General features: G+C 52.8%; 10 protein-coding genes across 10 annotated transcripts; 7 read left to right on the top strand and 3 right to left on the bottom strand.

The window, feature by feature from the left end:
• Window positions 1-13: 13 nt before the first annotated feature.
• Window positions 14-1,477, bottom strand: BO66DRAFT_396742 (mitochondrial K+-H+ exchange-related family protein). The gene is made up of 3 exons (XM_025648557.1): window positions 725-1,477; window positions 608-663; window positions 14-551 (listed from the first exon to the last, which is right to left on the bottom strand). Exons 1-3 carry the CDS (start codon window positions 1,159-1,161, stop codon window positions 214-216), a joined length of 831 nt encoding a protein of 276 aa, XP_025497582.1. The 5' UTR covers window positions 1,162-1,477; the 3' UTR covers window positions 14-213.
• A 148-nt stretch (window positions 1,478-1,625) lies between these two features.
• Window positions 1,626-3,607, top strand: BO66DRAFT_396741 (phospholipase D regulator). The gene is made up of 3 exons (XM_025648556.1): window positions 1,626-2,223; window positions 2,300-3,158; window positions 3,224-3,607. The coding sequence occupies exons 1-3, from the start codon at window positions 1,953-1,955 to the stop codon at window positions 3,246-3,248; spliced, it is 1,155 nt and encodes a 384-aa protein (XP_025497581.1). The 5' UTR covers window positions 1,626-1,952; the 3' UTR covers window positions 3,249-3,607.
• Window positions 3,238-4,617, bottom strand: BO66DRAFT_396740 (cupin domain-containing protein). Its single transcript, XM_025648555.1, has one exon. The coding sequence runs from the start codon at window positions 4,218-4,220 to the stop codon at window positions 3,585-3,587; it is 636 nt and encodes a 211-aa protein (XP_025497580.1). The 5' UTR covers window positions 4,221-4,617; the 3' UTR covers window positions 3,238-3,584.
• Window positions 4,618-5,491: 874 nt separating this feature from the next.
• Window positions 5,492-8,151, top strand: culA (cullin culA). The gene is made up of 4 exons (XM_025642786.1): window positions 5,492-5,545; window positions 5,604-5,674; window positions 5,757-7,657; window positions 7,711-8,151. Exons 1-4 carry the CDS (start codon window positions 5,532-5,534, stop codon window positions 7,897-7,899), a joined length of 2,175 nt encoding a protein of 724 aa, XP_025497579.1. The 5' UTR covers window positions 5,492-5,531; the 3' UTR covers window positions 7,900-8,151.
• Window positions 8,152-9,794: 1,643 nt separating this feature from the next.
• Window positions 9,795-12,159, top strand: BO66DRAFT_433188 (uncharacterized protein; the record flags this gene model as incomplete). The annotated part of the gene is made up of 7 exons (XM_025650681.1): window positions 9,795-9,827; window positions 9,871-10,075; window positions 10,145-10,653; window positions 10,709-10,819; window positions 10,888-11,398; window positions 11,518-11,748; window positions 12,083-12,159. The coding sequence occupies 7 exons, from the start codon at window positions 9,795-9,797 to the stop codon at window positions 12,157-12,159; spliced, it is 1,677 nt and encodes a 558-aa protein (XP_025497578.1).
• Window positions 12,160-12,690: 531 nt separating this feature from the next.
• BO66DRAFT_23371 (uncharacterized protein) lies at window positions 12,691-13,738 on the top strand. The gene has a single exon (XM_025642780.1). It carries the CDS (start codon window positions 12,901-12,903, stop codon window positions 13,642-13,644), a length of 744 nt encoding a protein of 247 aa, XP_025497577.1. The 5' UTR covers window positions 12,691-12,900; the 3' UTR covers window positions 13,645-13,738.
• On the top strand, window positions 13,685-14,523 carry BO66DRAFT_386968 (uncharacterized protein; the record flags this gene model as incomplete). Its single annotated transcript, XM_025646210.1, has 3 exons — window positions 13,685-13,788; window positions 13,847-14,217; window positions 14,299-14,523. The coding sequence occupies 3 exons, from the start codon at window positions 13,685-13,687 to the stop codon at window positions 14,436-14,438; spliced, it is 615 nt and encodes a 204-aa protein (XP_025497576.1). The 3' UTR covers window positions 14,439-14,523.
• Window positions 14,524-14,916: 393 nt separating this feature from the next.
• Window positions 14,917-22,666, bottom strand: BO66DRAFT_476353 (polyketide synthase; the record flags this gene model as incomplete). The annotated part of the gene is made up of 3 exons (XM_025653318.1): window positions 14,917-21,522; window positions 21,567-21,992; window positions 22,043-22,666. 3 exons carry the CDS (start codon window positions 22,664-22,666, stop codon window positions 14,917-14,919), a joined length of 7,656 nt encoding a protein of 2,551 aa, XP_025497575.1.
• A 226-nt stretch (window positions 22,667-22,892) lies between these two features.
• BO66DRAFT_386966 (FAD binding domain-containing protein) lies at window positions 22,893-24,539 on the top strand (the record flags this gene model as incomplete). Its single annotated transcript, XM_025646209.1, has 2 exons — window positions 22,893-23,664; window positions 23,713-24,539. Exons 1-2 carry the CDS (start codon window positions 23,133-23,135, stop codon window positions 24,537-24,539), a joined length of 1,359 nt encoding a protein of 452 aa, XP_025497574.1. The 5' UTR covers window positions 22,893-23,132.
• A 924-nt stretch (window positions 24,540-25,463) lies between these two features.
• BO66DRAFT_446261 (MFS general substrate transporter) lies at window positions 25,464-26,564 on the top strand (the record flags this gene model as incomplete). The annotated part of the gene is made up of 1 exon (XM_025651671.1): window positions 25,464-26,564. The coding sequence occupies one exon, from the start codon at window positions 25,464-25,466 to the stop codon at window positions 26,439-26,441; it is 978 nt and encodes a 325-aa protein (XP_025497573.1). The 3' UTR covers window positions 26,442-26,564.
• Between the last annotated feature and the right edge of the window lie 68 nt (window positions 26,565-26,632).

Genomic DNA, 26,632 nt, shown 5'->3' with positions numbered 1-26,632 from the left:
AGTAACGTTATCAGCTCATTCAATTCTCAAATACATTGCTCATGCTCTATAATGTTTATGTACTTGTACCCGAATCATGACTCCATACAAGAGAGGTGAACATACAAGAGCCCCAATTCAAAGCTCCGAACCATAACAACCAGGAAACACCCTCGAGCACCTTTTAGATATCAGAATCCCTTCTCTCCACGATAGGCCTCCCCCCCCCCCAACTCATGCATCCTTTTCCTTGGGAGGACTCTGGTCCTTATCTCCTTGATCATGCGAGCTTAATTGTTCCTGCACCTGCACGATAGCCCGTTCTGCTTCCAGAGCCAGGTCCGGTGCGTCGAGAATTGTTGCCAGTTTCTTCGCATCGCTCATGCGGAGTAATAATTTATCGTCACTCCTCTCCACGTCCTCCACCATCTCAGAATGGGGCTTGTCCACCTCCGTGCTCTCCAGTGCATACGAAACTCGTTTAGCGTAGAGCTTCTCTAGCGCAGGGTAGGATATGGGGTTCAGGAGGTCTTTCTCCAGGAGGAACTCTAGATGCTTGGATCCATTGAGGGCTAGAGGCTGATTAGCTTATACTTTGTGGCGTCTGCAGGGATGGGGGGAAGCCGACCTCGCCAATGCGACCATCCGCGGTACACCAGGTAGAAGAACGGAATATTAGGTATGCTGTATGTAAGATCATTAGCCCAGAACCAATACAACTCTGAAAGGGTAGAGGGATACATACACCGGAAGGAGTCCAACCGGGATTGTGAGAGGTGTCGCAAGGAAGCTCCACCACATCCGTTTGCGATGCAAGTCTTGCCTCTCGGTCGCGATGGCTTGTAAGAGTGAGTGAAGCTTCTCCGATCGGATTGCATTGCCGGGGAAGAGTACATCCACTTTCTTGGTCCCGTAGGTCTTGTCAATGCGCTGCTGAGAGCTCAGCGAGGGGATACTCTTGAGACCCCATTCTTGATAGGGAATTCGTTGTTGCACCCGATTGCCCCAGGAGACCAGGTGTTTCTTCCAGCCTTTATCCGCCTCCTCCCACTTAGCCCATGTCTCTGCCGCCTTGTTGGTGATTTTGTCAACAATTGTGCGCTCCTTGGACAATTCTTGGCCGACGGGCCGAGCGTAGATAAGAGCTCGTCGCGTCGATATGGGAACAATGAAGATTCGCATAGCAATGACTGTATTTTTGCAGGCGTTGTGTGATTTGCGATTGACGTGTCCGAAAAACGAGCAAACGCTGGGAAGCGTACAAAGGATTGCTTCGTGTTTTTGTAGTGAGCTGACAGGGAGCTTGACTATCGATGGCTGAAAGGAAATGGCCGATGAGATGCAGTGGGTGACAGTCGCATACCTCAATGAGTTCACCGAGAGGATTATTTATGGGAGAGAGGCAGTGTTGGGAATTGGTGGGATTGCTAGTAATGGGGGGGGAGCTGATTGTTGGCCACCGCAAATGGTCCTGGTGATGGTCATGGTCGTGATGGTTGAATCCGCCTCCGCCTCCGCCGCCCGCGACGCTCGTTACTGGAGCAGGTGCAGGGCCGACGTCATTCCGCTCCCGGCGAGACTATTACAGTACGGAGTAGTTACGAGCAGGAACCATCACTAAAATCTAGTTATTCACGAGGTCTCGGGCACTAAAAACTGGAGCGCTCCGATTCATGGTTCCTTTGCCGAACCAGCCCCCTCTCACCTCCCCCTCCCCAGGGCGAGCGCTTCTTTCTCTCCACCACCCACCTCCTCTTACATACATCACACGGTGGGTGTTGTCTATATTCTTTCTCAGCGGATGTTTTTATTCTATTAGCGAGAAACGGGTGTTCCAATTGCAGAGCTAAGGCGCTGTGCCCGCTAAGAGTTCCGAGGAACATTGGGGCGATGCAGACTGGACCCGCCGTCTTCCCCCTGCTTCCGACAATCCGACGCAACTTTGCCTGGGACAGTCGCTGAAATTTAAGGCAATGGCCCACGATGTGCGCGACAGCTACTTTTTGCAGCCACCAGATTCAGGCTCGGTTCCGGACGAACAGCTGTCGGAACAACCTTCCACCACGGAATGGATGTCGGCGCAGTCCAACCCTTCCGTTGGCGCAGTGAACAGCGACCATGACCTCGGTCACAATGAGGATATGGTAGACCAGTCTGCGGGGACTTCGCGCTCACTAGAGAGTACTGTGGTGGGAGACACTGAATTTGGTCCAATAATGGGAAGGAAACCAAGAACATTGCCAGGTAACTTGAGCATGGATCCTTCTACTCGCCTCCTTTAATGCAGTCCTTGCTGACTTTGCACCTTCGTCTCTTGTAGCCTGGATCCGCTCGGTAGAATATCCTGAAGATAACGACGTTCCTGCCACGGCTAGCCTTCTTCCCTCGCAACCCGACGACGCCGTTGTGGCGCAGCACAATCACTCCCCTTATGCGACAAGACCGAACCGCCCGAGCCGAGCCGACGATGAGGATGATGAAGAGCAAGGGGGCCCTTCCCGACGCGAGTCTCGCTGGAAGAACTTCTCGAAGGTGATCGCATATCCTCGTGAGCCGGGCGTGGAAGAGAAGTCTGTAACCCCAGAATGGTTGAACGAGAACCTTGGCGATTTCTCGCAGCCGTGGCGAGGACAACTCGCTCCAGATGAGGATACCGAGGACCCGCTGAGGATGAAGCGACGCCGGCAGATCTGGTTCAAGCGCTTCCATAATACTCTTCTCAGGAGTCCTATGGTTCCTCTTATCTTCAGACTTACCGTATGGTGCTTCTCGCTTACTGCCCTGGCACTAGGGGGCTCGATCCAGCATCTATCGGGTCAATACAAACATCCACAGGGCCCATCCGCGCTTATGGCCATCATTGTTGACGCGGTGGCTCTCGTATATCTGATCTATATCACCTTTGACGAATATACCTCGAAGCCGCTGGGCCTCCGGTCTGCATCCGCCAAAGCACGGCTGATCCTGTTGGATATCTTCTTTATTGTTTTCGACTCGGCCAATCTAAGTTTAGCATTCGAATCCTTGTCCACTGTTCAGGGTGCATGCACGTTGAATGAAGTCAATCAAGAGATCACACCAAAGAATGACGCAATATGCGACCGACAAATAGCTCTCGCCTGTGTTCTCTTGATTGCGCTTCTGGCCTGGCTTACAACATTTGCGATCAGTGTGCTCAGGTAGGCCAGCTTCCACCCCCATAACGTTTTTCTTCGAATGCTAATTATTCTAATCTTCCTGATAGACTTGTCGAACGTGTGGCTTCTTGAAGCACTTGGCAGGGGGTTTGGTTCTCCTAGCAACTTTCCTTACCTTTCTTTCTCCATTATTCACCTATACCCACCTTTTCTTCCTTTCTTCTTGTCTACTTCGGATCGCTGCTTTCCATGCCCATGTTTTTACCTGATAACATTCTATTCTTTCCCTGTTGGTGTTGTTTCCCCTGGTTTGGTCATCTGTCAATTGGGTTAGGCGAGGCGTTTATATGTGGCATGCTGTGCGAAGGCCCTGGCTTTGATACCGATAATATATGCATTACGGCCGATTTACTCGTCAATGGTAGATGTACATATACTGCTTAGCCACGTGCTCACGCTGGGTTCAGACTACACGTGCAAAACCGGTCCATCTTTGCCGTATAAGGGATCTCCATGGAACCAATCCAATCGCTGAATATTCTTCGTAACCCTGTCTGCCTCGGATTGTTCGCCGTAGCATATATCCCACTGTTTTTGAGGCGGATAGGCACCGACCATCTTGAAAGGTCCTTCGTCTGTGCCCAGCTCGTCCAGGAGTCGATGGCCCACACCGGCGGGTACTATGATCAGGTCCCCTCGTTCGACGGTTGGTTCAAAGCGCTCGGGATTGTCTTCTCCACCAAAACAAAGGCGTGCACGGCCGGAAACCACCCCTAAAACCTCGTGGGTGGTGCTGTGGAAGTGCGTTTGGCGATACATAGAATAGACCCACTGCGACGTAACCTCGCCCACATCCTCGAAATGTGCTGCAAGGTCGCTAGCCGACGCGTCGAATGCTTTGTGGTAGATCATGAGTGCCTTTGACTGTATGGATGTATTCGGGAGACCCTGCCACCGAGGGATCTGGCGGTAGGTCACTTGGACGTCAGTAAGCGGCTTAAATGACATGATTGCGCCGGACTTCTGGTGTGGGCACGCGATAAGAGATGCGCGAGTTTGGCTGGTGCGGAGGGTGTCTTCCTGATTAAAAAGGGCGACCGGCATTCAATTTGAGCTAGACATGACGTCATTTGTAGCGCACGAAGTGGCAGTCTCTCCTGATACTACCAAAACTCAGTAGCAAACATGTTCGCCTGCGACAACAATGGTCATTGTCCTGTCTCGGAAGGGCAGAGGCGTTTGAGCATGGCGTTCATGAACAACACTGCCCAGAGAGCTTAAAATTTAGGCATGCTACAATGCAGCCAACTCATTCGGATGGGGTTCCACGTCCCACCCTAGGCAAGCATGCCATGTCGGGGTGCCTGATGTGGGTTTCCGTCAGAGTAAAGTAGCCGCATGAACAAATGAGGAATTTTTCAACAGTAGAGAATCGATCTTCCTGGTCATCTTCCTGACAGTTTTTTCAAGAAGTCAGTTCACTCGATCAGGCAGTGGGCATAGTTGCCGCGGGCTCAAGATTCACTTCTAGTCAGCCAGTAGATCGCCAGGGAGATATTTCGATAGAGCTGCCTGACCGCTTACCGGAACCGGACCTTCTCCCGGGCCTCTCCCCCCCCCCCCCCCCACGGCACTCATCGCCCAACGCCACGCCTTTTCTGGCTTGCTTCTCCATCCCCGATCTCTCCTCCAGCTTGAGGCGCGTCTCGTTTACTCCCCCCCATTTCTTTGACTCTAGGGACTTGCAGGTTGTGGTCTTACTTCTTTGTCTCCCCCAACCTATCATATTTTTCTAGATATTCTTTCTCCTCTCAGATCAACTAGGAGAGCCATTATTCGTCTCGCCGTCTCCGTCACCGCTGCCTTAACCGCCCACCGCTGAGTGAGGTCATCCACTGTCCTTATCGCTTGCAACGTTTGGTAAGGCTCACGTATACCTGATCTCATGGGCATCTTTGCTTGTTACACGGCAGTTTCCTTTCTTCATGTTGCGGTCTCCTGCAGCAGCATGTTTCCGTCGCCCCCCGGAAGCTTTCTATGAGGCTATATTAGTCCTACCAGGCTAATGTTCACACGCATCTTCCACAGACCCGCGCTCAAGGCTCGAACCTGGGCGGTCAAACACAAGATGCCGGCTTTTTTCCCTCAAACACCCCACAAGGATGATCTCGATGAGACGTTAGTTTTCCCAGGTCCAGTTTCTTATCCGCAAGGTCGGCTGTCGAGGCGACTGCTTCCGGGCCACCGGCTGACTCAGGTAGATGGACGTTCTTGGAGAAGGGCATCGACAGTGTGATGCTCAAACTAGAGGAAGGAGTTGACATGAAAACTGTATGTTACTCGACACTCTTTTCCTGTTGGACTGGTCTTCGTTACTTGTCGCGCCGCTGACCTCTCTTCACGCGGGCTTAGTACATGGCCCTTTACACGTATGGTTTGACCTCAAGGCGTTCACTCCACCAAGAATACTCACGGGTTTGAATCTAGAGCGGTCCACAACTTTTGCACATCACAGAAAGCCGTTGGCAGCGGCAGCGGTTTACAAGCTCATCGCGGCGGTCAGTCTTTTTGTCCCTTCTACCCCCCGGCCAAGATTTACGTGGGTCAGCGCTACAACGTATATTGACATCACCGCTGCAGCCCATCTCCTCGGGGAGGAACTCTACAAACTACTAGGTGAATACCTCTCACGTCACTTGGACGCTGTGTATAGAGAATCCGAGAGCCATGCGGAGGAGGCGTTGTTGGGGTTCTATATTCGCGAATGGCTTCGCTACACCACTGCCGCCAAGTACATCAACCATCTCTTCCGTTACCTAAACAGACACTGGGTCAAACGCGAGATCGACGAGGGAAAGAAGAATGTCTACGATGTTTACACGCTGCACCTGGTGAAATGGAAGGACGACTTCTTCATGAAGGTTCATGAGAAGGTTATGGAGGCTGTACTGAACCTGGTCGAAAAGCAGCGTAACGGCGAGACTATTGAGCAGTCACAGATCAAGAGCATCGTCGACTCGTTCGTTTCCCTGGGCCTTGACGAGACTGACAGCACCAGGTCAACGCTCGAGGTTTACCGCTACCACTTCGAGAAGCCATTTATCTCCGCCACCAGAGTTTACTACGAAAACGAGTCGCGGCAATTTGTTACCGAGAACAGCGTGGTCGAGTACATGAAGAAAGCAGAAGCCCGTCTGGAGGAAGAAAAGGCTCGTGTCGGCTTGTACTTGCACCCGGACATTTCGAAACATCTGACCGACACTTGTCTGGATGTGCTGGTCACGGCTCACTCTGAACTCCTCCGAGATGAATTCCAGGTTCTGCTGGACAACGAGCGTCAAGATGATTTGGCTCGGATGTATAGACTTCTGTCTCGCATCAAAGAGGGTCTGGATCCTCTCCGGACTAAGTTTGAAGCTCATGTGAGGAAGGCTGGCTTGGCCGCCGTTGAGAAGGTGGCCGCCGACGGAGAGACATCGTTCGAGCCTAAGATGTACGTGGACGCATTGTTACAGGTACATACCAGGTATCAAAGCTTGGTCAGCGAGGCATTCAACGGTGAGTCCGAGTTTGTCCGTTCTCTGGATAATGCCTGCCGCGAGTTTGTCAACCGCAACAAGATTTGCAGGTCCGGATCGACAAAGACCCCCGAGTTGCTCGCGCGCTATACCGATTCGTTATTGAAGAAGGGTTCCAAAGCTGCAGAGGAGTCTGAGTTGGAAGAGATGTTGGTGCAAATTATGACTGTCTTCAAGTACATCGAGGACAAGGATGTTTTCCAGAAGTTCTACTCCAAGATGCTCGCTAAACGTCTGGTACATGTCAGCTCCGTGTCCGACGATGCAGAAACCAGCATGATCAGCAAGCTCAAGGAGGCGTGCGGTTTTGAATACACGAACAAGCTGCAGCGCATGTTCCAAGACATTCAGATCTCGAAGGACCTGAACGCCAGCTACCGGGACTGGCAAGAGAAGGTACTCGATGAAGATGATCGGCGGAAGCTGGTCGACTCTCATTTCCAGATCCTCGGAACCGGATTCTGGCCTCTCAATGCGCCTACCACCGATTTCCTTGCACCACCCGAAATCGTCAAGACATCTGAACGATTCCAGAGCTTCTACTTTGACAAGCACAGTGGCAGAAAGCTGACATGGCTTTGGCAGCTATGCAAGGGTGAAATCAAGGCCAACTACATCAAGAACACCAAAGTACCCTACACGTTCCAGGTATCCACATTCCAAATGGGCATACTTCTACTCTTCAATGAGCACGATACCTTAAGCTACGAGGATATTCAAAAAGCCACTTCCCTTTCGCCTGAAATTCTTGATCCCAACCTCAGCATTTTCCTCAAGGCTAAAGTTCTGACTATCAATTCCGAAGGATCCAAGCCGGAGCCTGGAACGTCTTTCACTCTGAACTACAATTTCAAGAACAAGAAGATCAAGGTTAACCTCAACATTCAAATCAAGTCGGAGCAGAAGGTCGAGTCGGATGACACACACAAGACAATTGAGGAGGATCGCAAGCTCTTACTTCAGGTACGTTCCTCGTCCTACCCCCTGAATTTGTACCCCGCCTAATGCTGTTCTAGTCTGCGATTGTCCGTATCATGAAGTCCCGCAAGAAGATGAAGCACGTACAATTGGTTCAAGAAGTGATCCAACAAGTCAAATCTCGCTTCCCTCCCAAGGTCCCCGACATCAAGAAGAATATCGAGGCTCTGATGGAGAAGGATTATATCGAGCGATTGGATGGGGACGAGATTGCTTACATTGCATAAAGCTGGTGCCGCCATCACATTCACATCGCCTTACTATCCATTACCTCGTCGCAACTATCTCTCATACTCCCCGTGTGTTCTGTTAGCCCGGTATCGCTCCATCCCCCACATTTTGATTTGATTTAGGCCAGGTTTCATCGAGCCATGAAGGAAGGGGTATTCTGTAGTTCTCTCATAGCGCTGCTACCACAAATGATAACCCAGATTTTGCTTCTAGTGGAACGCTCTTTGTTCAAGATTTACCCTAGTCATCATTCATATTCTCCTACAGAATGTGCATTGCGACCCACAATGGGACGATGTGATTGCCTCCAGATGTTGCAACCTGCCCGAGCTGGAGATTCCCGGTTCAGACGCTCTGTAGGTTCCAGTAGCATCTTGTGAGAGATGACCAGCCACGAACAGTATTCAAGCCGTCAGTTGTCAATTAACCTCTCTCGCGTCTCCTGGCCTTTGGTGAACAGTACAGTACAAGCAATTACCACTCTTCTTTCTCTCTATCAGTCACTGCATCCTCGCCGTCGGAGAGAGCAATCGAACACGAAACCACCAACACCAGGCTGGAACGATCCAACGTTGGTGGGACCTGAAAGATGAAGCCATTTGGTAGATCGAGCGAATTGCTGCATGAAGCGACGGTCCGATTAGTCGGCACGTCATGGATGGTCCTGGTCTCCCCAGCTCGGGTGGATCCTTTGGCGAATACAGAGCCGTTCTCGACTGTCTTTGAGTTGCTGCAGCTGGGTGTGACTGACTCCAACGTTGGTGAGAACTGAAAGGTGAAGCAAGCATTCGAGTGGATCGACTGAATCTTGAATAGCGTGCCGGTCCGATTAGTCGGCACAGCATGGGTTGTCCTGGTCTCTCCCCTCAGGTAAATCGTTTGCAGAATCCAGAACGGTCCTCAACTGTCCTGGAGTCGCCAGCTGAGTGTGACTGATCCCAACGTTGGTGAGAACCGAAAGGTGAAGGAAGCATTCTAGTGGATTGAATGAGTTTTGGATGAAGTGACGGCCCAACTGGTCGGCACGGCATGGATTGTCCCGGCCTCCCATCTCGGGTCTCATCTCAGGTCTCATATCCGGTGCATCATTTGGAGAATCTAGAACGGTTGTCGACTGTCCTTGAGTTGCAGCAGCTGAGTGGGGCTTTTCTTTTCCTGTACGTGCTAACTTATCAGTTGGCTATATCTCATGAACTAACAAAAGACCGTATTGACAGACCACGATAATCCTAGCGCCCTGCATCCAGAGCACATCACCATGCGCATCTTTGCAGCGAGAGTGAACATTCTGTCGCATGAAGCTGTAGTATGAGACTTGGTGATGTTGCAACCTGGATGCCTATCTTTATCTAAAGTCTGGGATTTTATCCGCAGCTTTTCCCGATATAGAAGCCAACGAGATCCAGCCTCCACCGCCTGAAATCTTGTGCAACCTCAACACCGATAAGGCTGAGCGGCTTTCGGTATGACAGACGCGGTTAACAGCCCCAAGATCTTGATGTGGCCAATGACTCAATGCAAATCCAGGTGCAGGAATAGTTATATGCAGTCAGCACGATCTTCGAAGCCATGCGACAACACGAGGTTCACCCCAAACACAGCATACTCTCTCCTGAAACCGTTCGCTATCATCCTGGTGCACAACTGAAATGCCTCATGGCAAGATGGAATTGCTTTTCTTCCTGCGGCTTGTCCAAACGCGATCTGTAACTACATCCAACATATATAAGGCCGACAAAGGAGCTAGACCATAGATCTCGCTCGACAAGCTAAACCATGCTTTGTGATATACAACGATGAAGAGGAAGAGGAAGATCAGGGACAAGATTCCCAGGCGTCCACAGCAGTTTTCCACCTACATTCTGAGAGCTTCTCTCTCCTGTCATACAAAATGGGCCGAATCCCTTTTGTGACAAGCCCTTTGGTACGTCTTAATCTCACGAACCGCAAGACTCAAAGACTAACAGCACCCGTTCAAGTCCAAGAGCAGCACGCGGCATAGTTCAACGTCTGATGGTGAGCTCGGTCTGGCCACACACGATGAGACCTTGTTTGAGGACCCTCAGTTCGAACACTATGAGGCTACCTCCAACATCCAGTTGTTTTTCGACTTGTTTTTCGTGGCCAATTTGACCTCCTTTGTGACTGCCCACGATGTGAACAGCAGTAAGAGTATGTGGCCGACTCCTCCCCTGAACAATATCAGTCTTCGCGGAATGGACTTGCTAAATATATGTCCAGTGCTGGCATCCTATGTCGGCTTCATCAGTATCTTGTGGTTCACCTGGTGCCAGGTCAGTCTGTACGACGTCCGGTTTGCCACGGACAGCATCTTCGAGCGTGTGGCCCACGCGTGCCATTTCGGCGTGATGATGGGGCTGGCCGTCATCGGCCCCAACTTCCTGAGGCAGGACGCCTGGGGCCCAATGCAGCAGCTGTCGCTGATCCTCATGGTGAGCCGCTTGGTACTCGCATGCCAGTACGGCACGACGCTCTACTTCACATGGCATTACCGCAAGACTCGCGCGCCATTGTTGATCACTTTGGTCTCGCTGCTGGCCGCTGCAGCTGTTTACTTTGGTATATCGTTTGTGTTCCAGTTGCGCATCAGATGGGATGCCTATATCGCGTGGTATTGCGTTTCCGTGACCGAGGTGGGGATCAACGTGGTCGTGGCCGCGGTTTGGCCGGCGCTCTCGCTTGAGAAGACCCATCTCGTGGAGAGAATGACCTGCTTGACTTTGATTATCGTATGTATAATTCTCCAGGCGTATTCATCTAAGATACTAAACCACTTTTTGATAGCTGGGCGAGGGTATCATTCTTCTGACCAAGGTTGTCAGCATGATCGGGAAGCTGGACCAGCGGTTTTTCCCCCAGGACATTGGAATTCTCATATCATCCGTGCTAATTATTGTAAGAGTACCTGCCCCTTGTCAAGCTAGAAAGAAAGATTTCTAACCAGGACTTCCTCTCTATCACAGTACCTGACTTACCAACTGTACTTCGACAACATCAGCAGCGTCGAGGCACTGGGTCCGATCGGCCAGCACCTGTGGGCCATGCTCCACTTCTCCTTCCACGTCTGCCTCTGCCTCATGATGGAAGGGATCAACCAAATCTTCATCTGGGCACACCTCTGGGCCGGGATCAGCCAGCTTTTCAATCCCTTGATGAGCGGGATCAACAGCAATGCCCCGGTCGACGAACTCAGGGACATGCTCGGGGAGGCGTTGGACGACGCCCTGAACCGCTTCACCACCTACATGGATCAGTTTCACACCATCGAAAGCGCCTACAACGCGACCATCGCGCTGCCCTCCAACGCAACGGGGACGGAGTTCATCGAGAAGGCGTGGCCGGCCATCATGGAGACGGTGACCATCATCGTGCACAACTTCGGGTGGAAGATCCCCAAGGAAGTGGCGGCCAAGGCGAACCTCACGTTCCAGGAGGAGATCGACGCGGTCATGAAGGTCTATGATCTTACTTTTGGTATGTACATCGTCCTCCGTCATCTTTGTCTCTCTTTAGACTTGTCACATCATTCCGATCCTTCGTGTCGATCGACCTGAGAGGTTCAAGTACCGACTGACATCTTCACTCACCTCCAGGATACTTCTGCATCTGCACGGGCCTCTTCCTGATCTTCATCACGGTCTTCGCAATCCTGTCGCTTCCCCGCGATCCTCATCATTTCCGCTTGCGCCGCGTCAGCACGGGGACCATCGCGCTCGTGGGGCTGGGTCTGGCGCTGCTCAGTCTCATGAACATCACCGGAAAGAGCCAGGCAGTCGGCCAATCGCCGTGGGTACTTCCAGCGCTGGCGCTGATCATGCTCTTCTGTGAGTTTTCCTTATTCTTCTCTCTTTCTACCTTTTATTCTCACTGACTGGTTGTTACCTCTAGTGCTCGCGTTGCATCATTTTGCCCAAGGAGGCTATATCGCTTCTATACGGCACCACTGACATAATACCTAATATATAGACTGTACTATAGATGCTTGCTTTTTGGTTTCCCAAGGAAAAGCGACCGTTCATGGTTTTTATCTTCCATTCCGAGTGCCAATGCTATCCTAGACACCAGCATAAAGAGGGAAAGGATTGAGCATAGTATGTTTTGATATTGATTTATCGAGTCGACATAGAGGACATAGAGAAGTAATAATGATGTTAATAGTGCCACTGCACATCTCTCTTGCTGCCGCTGCCTCCTTCTCTCTATTTTCCCATAAGCTACCAAGAGATATTATATGAACGGCAGAGTATGACCGTCAGAAAATGTTGGAAGAAACTAGCCCAAAGTACAAAGTAAGTTAATCGCAATAGTGGTCTGGTCATCTGACCCAGGGAGTCTGTGCTCGACCTGCCACGGAAAATGAGGTCACCTGTCAAGATCACGTGGGCAGAGCCTCCTTTCCCGTCCCTTGAGTTCTGTATCGTTCCTCTCCCCAGAACCACCTCCCCGCCCCCAACAATCTCCTCACTCCCTTCCCCCCCCCCCCTTTCCCCTGAGATATCTCATGCTTCACCTTCGTTCGGTGCGATATCAACTCCATCATCCTGATCACGTATAGGGACTTGACGATTCGCTCTTTGCCGTTCTCGCCGCTGGTCCTGCCGTTCCTGTGTTCTCATAGGACTCCAGGTTTGGATCTTGGATTGGGTACGTACGTGTGGCTAGGCCGCAAGAGCTTTTGATACCTTTGTTGTCGTTCGTCAATCAAGGAATCATTTCTTCTTGCCGTTCTCGCTGCTTGGCGTGCCATTCCTGTGTTTTCATAGGACTCTCCAACTTCTTCCCTGGAGTGAGCATGTGCTTGTGGCCAGGCCGCAGGAGCTTTCGGTCGGTCTCTTTACTGTTGTCCTCTCACTTCTATCCCTGATCTCTCATTCGCCGGAGCCAGGGCTGCTCATCGCTTATTCAAAGCCCGGGTGGGAGGGCTACTCGATCATTCGAGGGAATCTCTAAAACCTAAGGAACTTTAGAGTTATCCAATGTCGCCTGTATCGCAAGAGTCGCACTGGGCTTTGTCCAAGAAAGTTGTCGTTTCTGTGCCGGGCACGGAACATTCTTGCGATGCCAGGTGTCGCATTGCCTACTCCAACGACCCCGAGCGAGGATCTATCTCTCTTAGTATCAAGGCAGCCCTTGCTAACTCCACTGACAGATCGGATTCACTAACATTGAATATCTGCCCCAAAGCGGTCCAGAACTCTTCGCTAGTTAAGAGAAGCAACCCTAACCTGTGCCCATCGGAATTGTCCTCGAAAATACGACAAACTATAAGCGGTGCTACGGATGTTTCAACGCTCAGTATACATTTAGCTAGGCCTGGGGTTGTTCTTTGTCCATCCTGGGCAAAGTCTCTGAGTTCTTCCGATCCAGAAGACTCAAATTTCATTTCATTCGCCCATATTTGCCAATCAAAATCGCTACGCCTACACTTTGCCCTGGTACAATTTCAGGGGGGAGAATTTGAGACGTTGAGGAAATTTTGCTCTAGAATACAAACCCTCCAGCCAGAGTCTTTCGACCATCATCGACATGGTGTAGTCGAGAGAGATCCGAGTATATTCAAGCTCTCTCCACCGCCATATGATGAGGAACATGTATCAACACCGGCTGAGCAAGCGGGTCCACCCCAATACAATGACCAACCCGAATTGAATCCGGCCATTGGCAAACGGGTCAGAGGTATGTCCCATCTCCACAGTTACAGGAGATTTCAGCTTTCATAGCCTGTTGATGGTCTCTAGGGTGGTCTCTGTCACCCGAAGAATGTTGCAAAAGGCCGCTTCTTACACAACCAGACTGGCTTGGAGCACCTACCGAAGTCAATACCCCAAGTACTTGCTCTCCGTCACCATCCTCAAACTCGATCCGTCCAACCCACTTTATACATGCTTCGTCATCCGATGACGCGGATCATCTTTCACTTAGATATCTTGAGCAGAAGCTTAGCCGACTTCCCGAAGATCGGGTTCGCGAGCTATTGATTCGCTCCGGACACCATCGTCTACTGGGCTTGTCAGGGGATGTAGACGGTGCCCTACCATCAAAGTCCGGGGTATCTGGCCCTCCTGGCGTCCATCTGATCGATCCTTGCATCAAAAGATATATCGATGAGGAAATCCACAACAGTCTCAAATTACAGCAGGATATTGTACGCGATAGCATCAAATCAGAACTTGATGATATCGTTCAAGACAGCATCAGATCAGAACTGCCTGGTCTTGTCGACCATTTTCGCGAGGAGATTGCTGACGAACACAAAATAAAAGTGTGCGAGTTAGGCGAGGTGGTCCAGGACAGTATATGCGAGATACAAACTGTAACCAATGATGGTTCAGAGGTAATAGGGGACGTTACGACAGCGCATATCGATGAACTAGACAAGCAGGCCGTCGAGGCGAAGAAAGCATTGAAGGAGATGGCTTTAAAGTTGGCTGCTTCTCTCAGGGCCTCGTCCGATGATTTGCAAGGCTCTAGGCATGAGGAACAGGGCACACACGCGAGATGCCGCTCTGTTTGAATCCTGGATTTGGGTCTTCTCACTCAATAGTTTGTGGTGTATCTAAGACTCCGTAGATATCTAGAATGAGATCAGATGAGTGGACAGTATTGAACTGCTAGGCATAGATGGCATACCCCGCCTACGGAACGCGGCACCCAGTTGGTTTTTGTGGGAGTCCGCGATGATTGATCCACCATGGCGGCACCTTGTTTGTTGAGTCTTCTGACACCACGGACACCGCTGGGAGGCGAGATCCTGGCCTGCAGGAGTGGTGTGGGCATTTGCTCGCGATTCTGGGGATTATCGGATCCTCCACAATGACAAGATACGAGTACTCATATGATGCATTTCTGTTTTCTGTCTGTGTCTGTCTAGAGATTCCCCCCCCCAGGAAGTGAGCTTCATCAACGACCAGCAACCTTCATTCACTTTCAGTCTGTCTATTCATCTTCAACTCCAAGGGAGAGGACTGATCTCGACATGAAGAACACAAAGATCAATTCAAAAACTTCATCGCCCTCCAGTTCTTGATATACAACCTTGTCACATCCTCACTAACCGGGCCCATATCTGCCAGAGTCTTCGAATGCTCGCGACATCTCCTCGTCTCCAACAAGAGCCCACCGCAAGACATGCGCAGAAAGTTCTCATCCAAGAAATCAACCAACATGATGGCGGTCTCCCGCTCTGACCCTGCATGTCGACTATACTCCCGAACGCGCTGCACCCACTCTGAGAATGGAATCATGTTTGTCTGTGGTAGGTGCAGCTCATCTGCAAGCACAGGCATCATATCTTCCCACCTCTGGCGGATCGGGTTCTCGATATGGTAGACCGGATACGGTTGGTCGTCGCGGAAAAGCAAGTCGACGGTTGTACCGGCTACGAAATCGACGGGCGTCCATGACAGAAGGCCTTCGAAGCGAGGGAGGGCGCCGAGTGTCTGTGATGATTTGATCACGAAGGAGAAATGCTCACGGGGGTTCCAGTATCCGCTCTCACTGGAGCCTGCGATTTGCCCTGGACGCACCGTCATGGCATGGAATTTGTCTGGGTGAAGCCTTAGCGTCGACTCAAGCATCAACTCGCAAATGTACTTTGCGTCTCCGTACCCAGTGGGGAGAACAGATTCGATTCCCATCATCACTTCCGGAACCCGAGGTCTTCCTGTATGCAGAGGATAATGACCGACTGTGGCAATGGAGGAGATTAACTGAAACGTGACTATGTTACAGCCATGGCCCACAACAGCGGACGCAAAGTCTAACAGATTGCGCATGATACAAAGCTGGGACTCGAATCGATCTAACGGCCATTTCGCATTCATGAGCCAGGCGTTGTGAATAATGTGCGTGGTCGTTGAAACAAGGGATTCGTACTGTGGACTCGACAGCCCGAGTTGCGGTCTTGCAAGATCAGCATCCATGATGGTGAGTTTGTCGATCGCATCGTCAGGAAGCCAGATGCCTTTCTGGCTCAGAGATTGAAGCTGTCGTTGATCAGCGTCGAGCCGACTCCGTCGATTCAGACAGATGATGTTCGTCACACCAGGACTGGAGGCAAGCTTTTGGACCACATGGCTTCCCAAGCTCCCTGTTGCCCCTGTGAGAACAATACATTTTCTATCCCTATTTGTGGGTCCGACCTTCACCGAAGGAGCCTCCCATCCGGCCGTCATCTTACGCAGGTATCTGTCAATAACTGTTTGTCGCGCCGCACAGTCAGTCGATAGGCTCTCGATTGGATGTGACTGTGGGAGTCGCTCATACCTCCCGCCTGAAGCAAAGGCAATAATCAGCTTCTCCAGTCTGTTCTCTGGCCGCGCACCATCAGTCCAGTCGACGTGTCCGTATCCAGCCGAGTGCAGCTCAGTTTCCCACAGCGACTCGTGCGTCACAGCATGTGTGCGTTCATCGTCAAAATACCACCAGCCCTCAAACAGCCCGAATGTGATATCGACCCAATACATGGTACTTGTCATTTCGAGCATCATAAGGAGACCGTCAGATCGTAGGGCCTTGCGGATATTACTTGCAGACACCCTGAGACTGTGCGTGGCATGCACAGCGTTACTGGCGATGATGATGTGTTGCGTGCCGAGAAGATCGTCGGCCGGAGCCTTTTCAATATCATGTGTCCTGAATTTCATGAAGGGATACTGCTTGCCAAATCTCTTGCGAGCGGCAGCGACAAAGGACGGAGCGAGATCTGTGAAGGTGTACTCGACTGGAATGTTCAACTCCGCGAGCAGAGGAACGAGCCATCTAGTCGTTCCTCCTGTACCAGCCCCCATCTCCAAGATCTTGATGGCGCCCTGAGTCATGTCGACTTTAGAAACGAGCCGGCTAATGAATTCCTCCATTTGTAGGTAGAATAGCCTATTGAGCGGCCATTCCGCATACATGTTGGAGACGAGGTCACGCCCTTTTGGAGTTCCGAAGATCAACTTGATCCCATCTGTCTGGCCTCTGAGGACATCGGCCAGCTGAGATCCAGTGTAGAAGGTGAGTTTATCAGCCATACTCTGGTCAGGGAAGCGAGTAACAAGTTCTGCGAGGATCTCACTGCTCGAGAAAGGAGGGAGGACTGCCGTGCGAGTGATGCAATCGCCGTCGGTATTTACAAGCCCTGCTCCTTCGTCGAGCATTCTATACAGGTAGTCAACTAGTCGGGCATGTTCTCTTGCGTGTTCAATGCGGACAAATTTGTCACCAGGATTGGCATTGCGAATGTGCTGTCCCAACTTGTCGAACGCCTCGAGGACGAGCGACACACACATTTGATCTTGAAGGGGCAGCACCGTCTCAAAGTAATTGCCCTGCTTGTACTCAACAATATGGTCGTCGGTATTGTTCTTGACCTCATTGAAAGCCTCTATCACAGAGCAAAAGGAAAGGTTCAGTCCGATGTTCTGGACAGACTTTGCTGGCTCAGCCACCTCGGATGCGGTACTCGGCGTCGTGTAGCCGCTGGGCTTTGTGTCGCTTTCCTCACTCTCAGAAGTGCTTTGATCACTGCTTTCCGTTGCAGTAACAACGCCGCCACCTATCACAGTTTCCACACACTTCATCAAGCTGGGAATGTCGATGACATCCATGAGCTCATTTTCCGGAATCGTGATCTGGAATGCGGCTTCAATCTCATGTGCCAACTCCATTCCCATGAGAGAATCAATTCCTAAGTCTGCGAGGTTACTGTCATCTTTGATCTCCTTCAGCTCGAGACCGGAGAGTTCCGCAAGGATAGTCTTCACCTTTGGTGCGGTCTCTAATTTGCCTGGTGCCTGCACTTTGTTGCTTGCTGAAGGACTGGCTCTCTGTACCTTTGCTTGGGGAACTGCTAAAACCTTTTTCTCTGCATCGGTATCACCATGAAAAGGCTCAGAGGTGGAAGCTTCCGCAACCTTCTGGAAGTCTCCCATGGTAAGACGCGATAGTAACCTGCTTATCGAAGCTTTCGGTACTCTAACATAGCTGATACCCAAGATGGCCTCAATCAAAGAACCATTTGTCGGATTGAATATAAAGACATCTGTTAGAAACGCCTTGGGTGAGGGTCGATGATGTGTCGCCAGAACATGGTACGAATCAGGCCGCGAATCTTGCTGGTGAAGCCTCGGCGAGCGAACCCACTGCTCGACACCGTTTGCGATATACATATCTGACATGGTGCGGTCAACCATACAGTTGACATAGATGCCTCCAACCTGACAGAAGCTGTCGGCCAGATGCCCGTCGAGCCATGATTCCGGATTATACTTCTTGGCTACTAGACCTGCAGATTGGTTTCCCTTGCTCACAAGCTTCTGCAGTCCACGATACTCCTCTCCGTAGTCCACGATCTCGGCGAAGATCTTGTAGATGTTTCTACTCTGCAGGACTTCGTCGTCTGGATTGTTACTGCGCAGGATTTCAATACATTGTTCGTGGCTGAAATGGCGTTCCAAGCGCGCAACTTCAAGTTTCAGTGCGAGATCGTCGACGGACTGAAAGACGATCTGACCAGTGGTATGGACTGTGCGCGGGGCTTCGTTCTGAAGGTCATTGCTGAAAACCTGAAAGTTCCAAGTTGTTGCTGCGCTACCTTCCGCAACCGCCTCGACCCACACCGCCTGCCCCCGGTTGATGCAGAGTGGCGAGGCGTTCTCGACGTTGTACAGCCTGGGCTCTAGCTTGGATGATGAGAAAGCTGGCTTGATGCTGCGTACTGCTTCAATGACTATATCAAGCTGAATAGTGGCAGGGCAGATGGGCGCTGTCTGAGCAATGACGTGTCCACGAAGGAGTCTGTCGTACTCGGCGGCCAGCGTATTGATACGGAATCTCGCTTGCCGCTCGGCCTTGTCTTGGTACCCGACGAACTTGAAAAGCTTCTCTGGTAGGTCCTGCTCCATGATCTTTGGTCTCAAGTCTTCTTCCGAAGTAATTCTTGGGGGCGTCTTGAGTTCAATCCAATGCTTTGAACGCTCAAACTGGTAGGGCGGCAATAGGAGAATTGGGTGCTCCTTTGTTTGACTCGACTGGTGAGCCCAGAATTGCACACCCAAGCCTGCCTTCCACAGGCTCAGTGTTGCATCCACCAAGTTGTTCCACTCATTGTCGCAAGTGATGTTGATAGATTGAAAGTGCGAGCTTTCGGGACTGCCGAGGGCTCGGCTAGCCATGTTGGTGACGGTTGAGGCGGACCCAGCTTCCAGGAAGACACAGGATGGATACTTGCAGGATAATCTCTTTATTGCTTGGTGGAAGAATACGGGTGAGCGGATATGTTGAGCAACAAACTGAGGGGTAAGCTTCTCGCCGGCAGCTGACTCCGTGGCCCTCTCAAGATGTATAATGGGATCTTTGAATACGAACTCTTGGGCACTTTGCTCAAGTCGCCCAAGAAGAGGATCGAGGAGAGAACAGTGGAAAGAGTTTGTCACGTTCAATCGCTTATGTTTTATGGACGAAAAGGCAGACAAGGAAAGTGTCTCAATGACTGCTTGCACCGCCGGAGTCGCACCAGCCAGCGTATAGCTCCGAGGCCCGTTATAGCAAGCAATGGTGGCTGACTCGATACCGGCACAGTAGGCCTTGGACTCCACAAGTAGCGCTTCCACTTCATGAAGATTGGCCTCCACAGCAACCATAGCACCATTGTCAGGACCCCAAAAGTCTCTAACAATGGTAGCACGAGCCACGATCATACGCATGGTGTCTTCAAGCGATAAGGCACCCGCCACGCATAGAGCTGTAAGCTCGCCGAAGCTATGGCCTACGACTGCCGCTGGCTGGATTCCAGAATCTATCCAGCTGTGCGCTGAGGCATATTGCAAGGAAAAGAGCATTACTTGCAACTTGACGGGGTCACCAATCGAAGCACGGCTGAATATGTCCGGGAAGATGCTACCCACACCCATGGCCCGAGCCACGGCATCAACCGTTTTGAGATGCTTTCGAAACACTGCAACATGCTCATACACCAGCCGATCAAGTCCGATGAACTTAGACACTTGCCCACCAAAGCATAGCACCGCAGGGCGAGAACTCGCAAGAGAAACGGACGTGATGTTGGAGTTACCATTCTCGTATGCTTGAAGATCCTTGTTCAATTCGTCAATAGACTTTACACTGAACATCAGCGTTCGATCAAGATGCCAGTTGCTTTGACGGGCGGAATTAAAGGCAATATCAGACAGATTCGGCTCAGAGAGGTCACGATTCAAATAGTCGCGAAGGCCCTTCGAGTACTGTCGTATGCTATAATCGTCAAAGCCAGTGATTCGAAACGGATACCTCATACTGTCATGCACCGTCCTTCCGATTGCTCTCCTCGCTTGGGCTGGGGCTTGGGTGATGATGAGGGACGCATTTGAACCAGAGGCTCCATAATTGTTGATGAGAGCAGCTTTGAACCCAACATTCCATTGCTGCAAGCTAGTTGGGATGACAATATTGTCTGTTGACGTCGCTTTGATAGCTGGATTGATGGTGGTGAAACTGGCCTGGGGTGGGATCATGCTCTTCTGAATCATCAGTAGCACTTTGATGATGGAGATGATGCCGGAGGTACACTCCACATGACCTACTAGTCCCTTTACGGAGCTGAGCATCAACGGTTTTTTTCGGATTGATCTCCCTAAGACAGCACGGACACTATCGTATTCTGCAGGGTCCCCTACTGCAGTACCTGTGCCGTGGGCCTCAACAATGGAGATTTCTTCCGGTGTGAGACGGGCTCGCTTGGACACGTCTTGAAAGAGATCGGATAACGAGGGGACGTTTGGAACAAAGATTGGAGTACAGTCCTGGTTCTGTTGGACAGCTGTTGCTGGGATCACGCCCATGATTTGATCTCCATCGGCGACCGCCGCGGACAACTTCTTCAGGAAGATAGCTGCAATACCCTCTCCCCTGCAGTACCCATCTGCTCTGATATCAAATGGCTTGCATTGTCCAGTGGGACTCAAAAATGAGGCGCCTGCCAGATTCTGAAACCACAGTGGATTGGTCATTACATGCGTGCCACCAGCAAGGGCCGCGCTGCACTCGCCTCCTCCAATTGCCTTGCAGGCTTGATGAACCGCAACCGCCGAGGAGGAGCATGCAGTGTCGATGGTGAGACCAGGGCCGGTCCAGCCGAAGAAATGGCTGACTTTTCCAGCAATGAATCCTTGCAGATTTCCCGTCGCGGAGAAAGCATTCGGAGCGTGACAGGCGATGTTGGCTTCATAATCACAGGCACAGACACCTATATAGCAGCCGATCCGCTTGTCAGGACTCGGATTGTGGAAGTAGCCGGATTGTTCTACGGTCTGGTAGGCAATTTGCAGTAGGTGGCGCTGTTGCGGATCCATTGTCGCGCTTTCCCTGGGGCTTTTCTTGAAGAATTTGTGATCAAATTCGTCATGACCATTGATGAAGTTCCCAAACCACTTGCGCTTGTGGTCGACGTCTCGAAAGACAGTTTCGAAACCGAAACGCTCCTGGGGTACTTCCTTGTGCTGAGACTCCCCCGCGCAAAGTAGGTCCCAGAATTCCTCGAGGTTGTCCGCACCGGCGGTTTTGCACGCCATCCCGACAACGGCAATGTCATTGCCGGAATACGTGTACGAGGCAGCCTGCGAGCTCCCAGCACGGGCGCTTGGATCACCTTTTGACCGACTGTGCGCATGAGAGAGGGTGGGATACAGCGCTCTGTGCCGAAGGAGACAACATGAGCGTCGTCTTCTTGCAGCCGTGATTTGCGGACAGTGTCAACTGCCGCAAACCACTGCGGTGGGTCTATCAAGATCTGCTGAAGAGCATGGCGGTGCAGGAACCCTTGGTGGATGAAAGCTCCTCCGGCATTGGATCGTGTTGGTATGACCAGTTCTGAGGCGTCCGGAAACTGAAAGCTCGGGTGGGCGTCGCAGAGTTCGAGAATAGCTGGAAGAAGATTGCTGTGGGCGTCACTGTGGAATCGCCCGTATAGCCCGACCTCTGCAGCTAGGATGCCCGCTGCTCGACATTGTTCCAGCAGTGGGGAGAGTGTTGAGGCTGCGGTGGTGACCGTTGCACGATCCTCATCGTAGTAAACTGACAGATACGCCTGGTTGGGTAAGTTAGATGTTTGAGCGCAGGCTGGGGGAATCACCCTACCTTTGGAAAATCTTGGAGTATCTGATGCAGCTCATTCTGCTTCTTCTCTGAGCTCCAGGCGGCAATCAGCGATCGTGACGGTCCCATAGACGCGGCATCACATGCGTCGACGACCATGCCAACAAGAAGACCCAGTCGGGCGGCAACGGCAGCAAAGTGGCAGAACTGTTCCTTGTTCCGGGCACTCGAGACCGTGATGGCACTGAGGAGACCGGTACAGAAGCCCAATGTTTCTTGGCCGTGGATTGATGCAGCGAAGAGGTCAATCCGGGGGTCCAGGTCGATGGCGGCATCCTCAACCATATCCGCATATTGAGTCAATTGGAAGACTACAACAAGGGGAATTAGGGCCGAATTCGGCAGAGGGAAAGGTATGGTCAATGGCTGTTGACGTTGGACGGCCTTCTTGAGGTCGTGGAGGTGTTGGAGAGTAGAAGCAGACTCCAGAGCAGGGACGGCAGCCACGATCGTTTGATAGGAATGGGGGAGGCACGTGAGCGTCTCCCAGGCCCAGTGGTGTCTTCCATCAGCTATGATGGTCCTCTGCAGCTGTTGAAAGGCCTTCTCGTCGAAGGACAGGGAAAGGGAGCCGAAGAGCAGAACTGCGGGCTTGGAATCAGACATCTCGATGGCTGTTGTTGAGTCAGGCCACCAATGGCAATGAGGATTGTAGTTGTTGAAATGGTGCGTTGGCATGGGAGTCTAGGGCAGATCCCGGCAAGATGACCAATTTATTGAGCACAGGCAGCAGGCCGACAGTACATCCAGATGACATTCAGGAATTTCTTCCTGACCCGAGTACTGTACCATGGACCCGGATACGATAGTGTGAGATACTCCGAGCTGACCGGTCATGGACGCAACGACATACAGATAATACACGGGCAGTCAGTTACTCCGCCATGGGATACCCCGTCCGAACGAGAGAAACTGTATCTCTCGGAGGAGAGAATACTGTTGACGATCTTGATAAGGCTTCTAGCATACAGCCCTAACCTGGCACCTCCATTCCTCGCAGCGTATACTCGTCTGAGATCCCGAAGATTAACCTACAGCCCTACATTCATCGACAGACACGAACGACAGCGAAATGCCCACCCCACTCCGCCCCGAACCCATCGAGATCGCCATCATCGGCGGAGGGATTGTCGGCCTCGTGCTGGCCGTCGGCCTGCTCCGGCGCGGGATCCAAGTGACCGTCTACGAGCAAGCGCACGGCTTCCGCGAGATCGGCGCGGGGATCGCCTTCACCGCGAACGCCATCCAGTGCATGGAGCAGCTGGACCCGGCCATCGTGACGGCGCTGCGGTCGAGCGGATCGGTCGCGACCTCCGCGAGCAACGCGGGGGTGAAGGAGGCCCATGACTACCTGCGCTGGATCGACGGGTACAACCAGCTTGATCCGAATGATCCCGCCTACCAGCGGATGCTGTACCAGATCGATGCCGGATATCGGGGCTTTGAAGGGTGTCGGCGGGACCAGTTCCTGGAGGCGTTGGTGAAGGTCGTGCCGCCGGAGGCCATCTGGTGTCGACGACGCTTGCAATGGATTGAGGAACGCGGGCTGGATGAGAAGATTGGTTTGGGGTTTGTGGATGGGACGCGGGTGGAGGTCGATGCCGGTGAGTGCATGTCTTTGCTTTATACATGGCCTGACTGACGGAGATAAGTCATCGGCTGCGACGGCATTAAATCTCGTGTCCGAGAGATTCTCTTCGGGGAAGGCAGCCCCGTCTCATACCCGCACTACACCCACGAGGTGGCCTACCGCACGCTCATCCCGATGGAGGCGGCCATCGCGGCGCTGGGCGAATACAAGGCCCGGAACCAGCACAACCACGTCGGCCCGCGGGCCCATCTCATCCACTACCCGGTGGCCAACAATACTCTGATCAACGCCACGGCGTTTGTCATGGATTCTGGGGGCTGGCTCGATGACAAGCAGATGGTGGCGCCGGCCTCGCGCGGGGAGCTGGAGGCAGCATTTGCCGACTGGAGTCCCTGTGTGCGCAACGTGATCTGCTTGTTCCCGGAGGGGCTGGAGAAATGGGCGTGCTTTGATCTGTGGGAGTACCCGGCACCGTATTATAGTCGGGGGAAGATCTGCCTGGCCGGTGACGCGGCGCACGCTTCTACTCCCCACCACGGGGCCGGGGCAGGAATGGGGATTGAGGATGCGCTGTGTTTGTCGAGTCTTATGGTGGAGGTGGTGGAGACCATCCGCAAGCAGCCGACGCTCAAGGGGACCGCCCTGAAGACGGCCTTTGAGACTTTTGGTGCTGTCCGCCGCACGCGAACCCAGTGGCTGGTGAACAGCAGCCGCACGGTACGTGATTTCTACCATCAGATCGAATGGGGCGAGCCGTCCAAATGGGTCAAGGCGGAGACTTGCTTTGAGGAGCTCAAGGACCGGTCCCATAAGATCTGGTCTTTCGATTATGAGGCGATGAAGGCGGAGGCCGTTGGGCTGTATAGGGAGAAGATGGGGGTGGACTAGACTTGATGGCGCAGCAACACTGTCGTAATAATGCAGCGAGATCGACTCTGTATGAATGGCTGATATGCGGCACAAGGGCACCACCAACTTTCGGATATACACATTCTTACTGGGCCATCTGCTAACACTTCTTGTCGAGCTGCCGTCGTCGCGAAATCTCATACTTTCTTCTCATCTACTGTGCCCATAAATCCAGCCCTGATGGATCAATTCGACCAAACCACTACAATGCAAACCACTTCCGTTTACCATGCGTAGATGCATTCGCCTTTAAGAGACCCTCAAGCTAGCCCTTTCCACCTGACCCTTTGACTTGATTCATTCTGTTGGTCCCCCGCGGCTCCGAGTTGTAGCAATTATCGGGGCGGCGCATCAGGCAGGCGCATCAGGCACATACGCGGTGGTTTTGGTGACGAGCAACTGCCTGCTTGACGATCTCTTCTGCAGCCTTGTCAGCTAGCTACACTGCTTTCAAAGTATCGGCAGGGAAGACAGAAGTATGTCTACGGCTCTGTAAGACATTAGCTCGTGTGGCTTTCCCCTCCTACCAAAACAACCAGATTTCCTTGGTCAGCCGGAGAGTATCGACCTGGCCATGGGAAAGCATTGGCCAAGAGTCAAGGATATTCCGAGCGAATCCCCTCCTATCCAAAATCAAACTCTCTCAACCCACCGTAAGACAGTGGCTGCGCGCCCCGCAAAGTCAACCTGTAACCACCCGGAGAATAGCACCAACTGGCCAAAACCCCGAAACGCCGTCTCCGAGCGAGCCCTAACTCGGACGCCCTGCAGGCTGAGACTGACTGTATTTATCAACATCCATCTTTACAGGCACGGACAGTCACATCATCCCCCCAGATTTCTGATTCTGCAATCTACCATCTACATACCTGCACCATCAACACACCTCTCCAAGCCACCAAAATGCTGGACGCATCCACCCAAACAACCCCCACCCTCAGCTCAACGCCCACCAGCCCCTCCACCGAAAAACCCACTCCACCCCTCCCCCCACCCCCACCCCCTCGTATCCCCCCCGCACCCGACGGCGGCCTCCGCCTCTGGCTCCAGGTCCTGGGCGGGTTCGCCCTCTTCCTCAACACATGGGGCCTCCTGAACACGTTCGGGGTCTTCCAAACGCACTACGCTTCCACTCGGACCGCGAGCGCGAGCGCGATCTCGTGGATCGGGTCCACGCAAGCGACGCTCCTCCTAGTGATCGGGGCGATCACGGGCCCGATCTACGACCGCGGGCACCTCGTGGCGCTGTTAGCGTGCGGCACGACCTGCATATTCCTAGGCCACGTCTTCCTCAGCCTCAGCACGCAGTACTACCAAATCCTCCTGTCGCAGGGCCTGCTGATCGGCCTCGGCGCGGGCTGCCTCGTCGTGCCGTGCGTCTCGGTGCTACCGCACTACTTCAGCCGCCGGCTGGGGCTCGCGACGGGGCTGGCCGTGTCGGGCTCCTCGGTCGGCGGAATCATCTACCCTGTGATGCTGTACCGGCTCCTCCCTCAAGTAGGCTTTGCCTGGGCCGTGCGCATCATCGGCTTCGTGGCGCTGGCCACCCTCGCGCTCCCGCTCGCCGTCATGCGGCAGCGCGCATCGCCCGCATCGCCCCCGCGCGTGCGCGCCCTGGTCGACCGCGCCGCCTGCACCGACCTCCACTACTGCCTCTTCGTGGGGGCGTCGCTGCTGGCGTTCATGGGGCTGTTCGTCCTGCTGTTCTACATCTCCTACGCCGCGGCGGAGCGGCGCCTCGCCACCGAGCACATGGCGTTCTACATCGTGCCTATCCTCAACGCGGCCTCGTGTCTCGGGCGCACCCTCCCCAACGCCCTGGCTGATCGGCTGGGGCCGTTCAATCTGATCGCCCCTTGCTGTTTGCCATGGTGGGCGTGATGACGCTGGGCGGGTTGGTGGGCGTCGCGCTCGTGGCGGGGTTCTTTAGCGGGGCGTTGATCGGGTTGCCGCCGTTGTGTTTTGTGGGGTTGACGGCGGATCGATCTATGATTGGGACGCGGATGGGCATGGGGTTTGGGATTATTGGGCTCGGCGTGCTGGCGGGCGGGCCGGGCGGGGGGGCGATTCTG

The sequence above is a fragment of the Aspergillus aculeatinus genome (assembly GCF_003184765.1).
Source record: "Aspergillus aculeatinus CBS 121060 unplaced genomic scaffold BO66scaffold_103, whole genome shotgun sequence".
NCBI lineage: Eukaryota > Fungi > Ascomycota > Eurotiomycetes > Eurotiales > Aspergillaceae > Aspergillus > Aspergillus aculeatinus.
This window is presented reverse-complemented; position numbering and strand designations above follow the sequence as displayed.